This window comes from Gossypium arboreum, chromosome 8, assembly GCF_025698485.1.
Source record: "Gossypium arboreum isolate Shixiya-1 chromosome 8, ASM2569848v2, whole genome shotgun sequence".
Taxonomy (NCBI): domain Eukaryota; kingdom Viridiplantae; phylum Streptophyta; class Magnoliopsida; order Malvales; family Malvaceae; genus Gossypium; species Gossypium arboreum.
This window is the reverse complement of record NC_069077.1, coordinates 65,186,764-65,190,021: the sequence shown is the minus strand read 5'-3', so window position 1 is coordinate 65,190,021 and position 3,258 is coordinate 65,186,764. Positions and strand designations below refer to the sequence as shown.

The window sequence follows — 3,258 nt, the reverse complement described above, 5'->3', positions numbered from 1 at the left end:
TTGATAAGTAATTGACTACTGCAAGTATTTAAGAATCCTTTTTATTCAGAAAACCAAAAAACCCATGTATGCAAGCAATGTACACGAATTTCCCATTTGTATAATGTTATAATACCATTTTTTTTCCTCTTTTCTAATGATAATGAAATAACAGCAGCTGACAAATGTGTCCCTGTTTCAAGTGCGCTCTCTATCTCTCTCTTTCATATCATATTAGTAGTAGGCCAGCACATGGAACCTCACCACAAATTTCTCTGTGTTTCAGTTTTTTTGGCTTTTAAGACCAGCTTTTCGCTAGCGAAGTAGGTAATTTCATCTCTTTGAATACTTCATAGCTTTTCCCTTTCTTTTTCCACCTTTTTCTCACTCTTTTATCCATGGATACTGCTCAGAGGCCGCAGGTAAATAAGGGTCTCCTTTTTCTTTTTTTATTTTTCTTCACATGAAATCATGATTTTCTTTTTCCTGGGTTGAGTTTTTAAAAGCTAATACCTTTGAGTTTTGAGGCTTCTTTTTCGTTGATTACTTGCTTTAAGGTTTCGCATTTTTTTGCTATGAGATGATGTTGTTCAGCCACCCCTAATGGTTGAATTTATGTTGCTGTCGTTTAAGATCTTTCATTTTTTTTTTCCTTTGGGAAAGTACTGCACTTTTCTTTTTCATTCCTTTTCCACCATCTGATAAAAAAAAAACTATTTTTATTTGTTTTTATTGGTTGTATAATCTTTCGACTACAAAGCAGCGTCCTTTGCTTTTCTCCGTCTTGTTTTGTTTCTTATTTCATCTCACTTTTTTTTTAAATCTATTTACTTTGTGAAACAAAACACCTTTCTTTGATCATGAAGTCATGGCTTTTTCCCCTTTCTTTTGTTTATTTTTGTCTTTTTAAAAATTTCAGGGAATTGAGGTAGTTAAGCCCATGGAAGCTTCAAGAGGTATGGTGGAGAGAAGGACTAGACCTCAAAACGATCAAGCTTTGAACTGTCCCAGGTGCAATTCAACCAACACCAAGTTTTGTTATTATAATAACTACAGTCTTTCTCAGCCAAGATATTTCTGCAAAACTTGTCGAAGGTATTGGACTGAAGGTGGTTCCCTCAGGAATGTTCCTGTTGGAGGTGGTTCAAGGAAGAACAAGAGGGCTTTATCATCACCACCACCACCACCACCAGCAGCAGCTTCATCTAAAAAGCTTGGTGATCTAACAACCCCACCTACTCCTCAAAACCCTAAAATCCATGAAGGTCAAGACCTTAACCTAGCTTACCCACCACCAACTGAGGACTATAATAGCTTGCCAAAGTTCGTTGAGGTGCCCTATAGCCACAAAAGCAACCATCAGAACTCTACCTCCTCTTCAACTCATCTCAATGCTATGGAGCTCTTGAAGACTGGTATTAATTCAAGAGGCTTGAGTTCGTTCATGTCGATGTCGGTTTCTGATTCTAATACGGTATACTCAAGTGGGTTTCCAATGCAAGACTTCAAACCGACTCTGAATTTTTCCCTTGATGGACTGGAAACTGGCTTCGGGAATCTTAAAGGGGTCGAGGAAAGTGGTGCAAGGCTTTTCTTTCCTATGGAGGAATTAAAGCAGGTTCCGAGCAATGCTAACGAATTGGAGCAGAATAGAGGACAGGGAGAATCTACCGGTTACTGGAGTGGGATGTTGGGGGGAGGACATTGGTGATAGGAACAGCCAAAAGTAACATGGTTTAACAGGACGAAGGTGGACTTCATGCTTTCCTTCTTACATAATCGGTGACTAGTTTGATTACTAACAGCAGGTACTTTTGGGGAAATGGTTAGCTTTTTACGAGCTCGTTTGATACCCTTTTTACTTGTATTGTTGTACTGTAGTAGTACCTTTCTCTACTCTTTGATCAGTGTGGGTGTTTGAAGCTTCTTTTAGGATGGCTTCAAAAGGTTGACATCAAGTGGTGTGTGTGTGCATAAATATAAAAAGAGCAGTAAACTATGCGACTAGGCACCAGGCAATCGAAAAGACGAGAGGAACTAAAAGTTCTTGGCTACTTGCTGCTGCTTGGGATTGGATTGCACTATGATTTTGGTTACACTCTGGTTGTTGATCTTCTAATACTGTGTGCCATGTTGTTAGGTAGCCGAAAAACAATGTAATTAGCAGTTTGATGAGCAGATAATGACTTTGGTTGAATTAAGAAATTGTGATTGGTGTAGTTAGTTATAAACATGGATTTTGTGTATTAGTATTTTGGTTGAGGTTGAGTGAGTTGGAAAGATGGGCGTCAGTCCTCTGCAGCATTACTTTTTTGTTTCTCTTTCTCTCTTTTTGGCTTGTCAAACAGGTCATAAAATGTCGGGTCCTATCAGCAACTTCTGGGTTTTGAGAGATTCTTCCAACTCCTCCCCAGCCTTAAAAAGCAATCCTTCATTAGCAAGTGTACTATTTTGAGAAGGAATAACCCAGAAAAAATGAATTACTTATGTTAGGTCTGACCCCATCCCTGCCCATGGTTTTCCACTTTCTAATGCAGCCTTAGCACATACCTTTTTCTTTTTTATTTTAAATGAACAGCAGTGTTAGGGTCATTAATATTGATTCTTGATCTAGTTAGGCTACATGTGTTTAGATGCATTTGTTTTTTCTTGTATAGCAAAGTACTTCATGTCCATGAAGTTATATTCGTAAACCAGTAAACCCTAATACACATGTGAATTCGAAGACAAAGAAGCTCTTAGCAGCTTTGACTAGGTGCATTTCCATGTAGTGGAGAGGGCCCACAAACATTCTCCTTGGGAGCGGTGCTTAAGAATAATTTCCACCATCCTCGCAAAATCATTTAGAGATAGCCACGCGAATAGGGCCGAGATTAGAAAATTTTTTTAGGGTTAAGAATTAAATTATATTTATGATGAAAATATAATTATTTTAATACTTTATATTTTATATTTTTAAGGATTATATAGAATTTTATCATTTTGATATTAAAAGTGTAATTTTATTATTATTAATTTAAAATTTTATAAATTATAAAAATATTTAAATTGAATTTTTTTATTTTAGGGATAGTTTGCCATTATAGGGAGGGGATGCCATTGTTCAAAGGCTTTGACTCTTTAATTTTATAATAATTTTAATAATTTATTTAATTTTTATCTTTTGACTTTTATTTTTATTTCAAAGATTAATGTTTATTAATTTTGTTAATGTGACGTATGGGTTATCATTTGGATGACATGTCAATAATTAAATAATTTTAATTTTAAAATTTAAAA

At 35.7% G+C, this 3,258-nt stretch overlaps 1 protein-coding gene across 6 annotated transcripts; it reads left to right on the top strand.

The window, feature by feature from the left end:
- LOC108472072 (dof zinc finger protein DOF1.8-like) lies at positions 1 to 2,184 on the top strand. Of its 6 annotated transcripts, none has more exons than XM_053031385.1 (3): positions 1 to 181; positions 266 to 302; positions 899 to 2,184. In XM_053031385.1, exon 3 carries the CDS (start codon positions 920 to 922, stop codon positions 1,688 to 1,690), a length of 771 nt encoding a protein of 256 aa, XP_052887345.1. In that variant the 5' UTR covers positions 1 to 181; positions 266 to 302; positions 899 to 919; the 3' UTR covers positions 1,691 to 2,184. The 6 variants fall into 6 exon arrangements, with proteins under 6 accessions (XP_052887345.1, XP_052887344.1, XP_052887343.1 ...); XM_053031384.1 differs by having other exon boundaries at positions 266 to 306; XM_053031383.1 differs by having other exon boundaries at positions 266 to 401.
- The last annotated feature ends 1,074 nt before the right edge of the window (positions 2,185 to 3,258 follow it).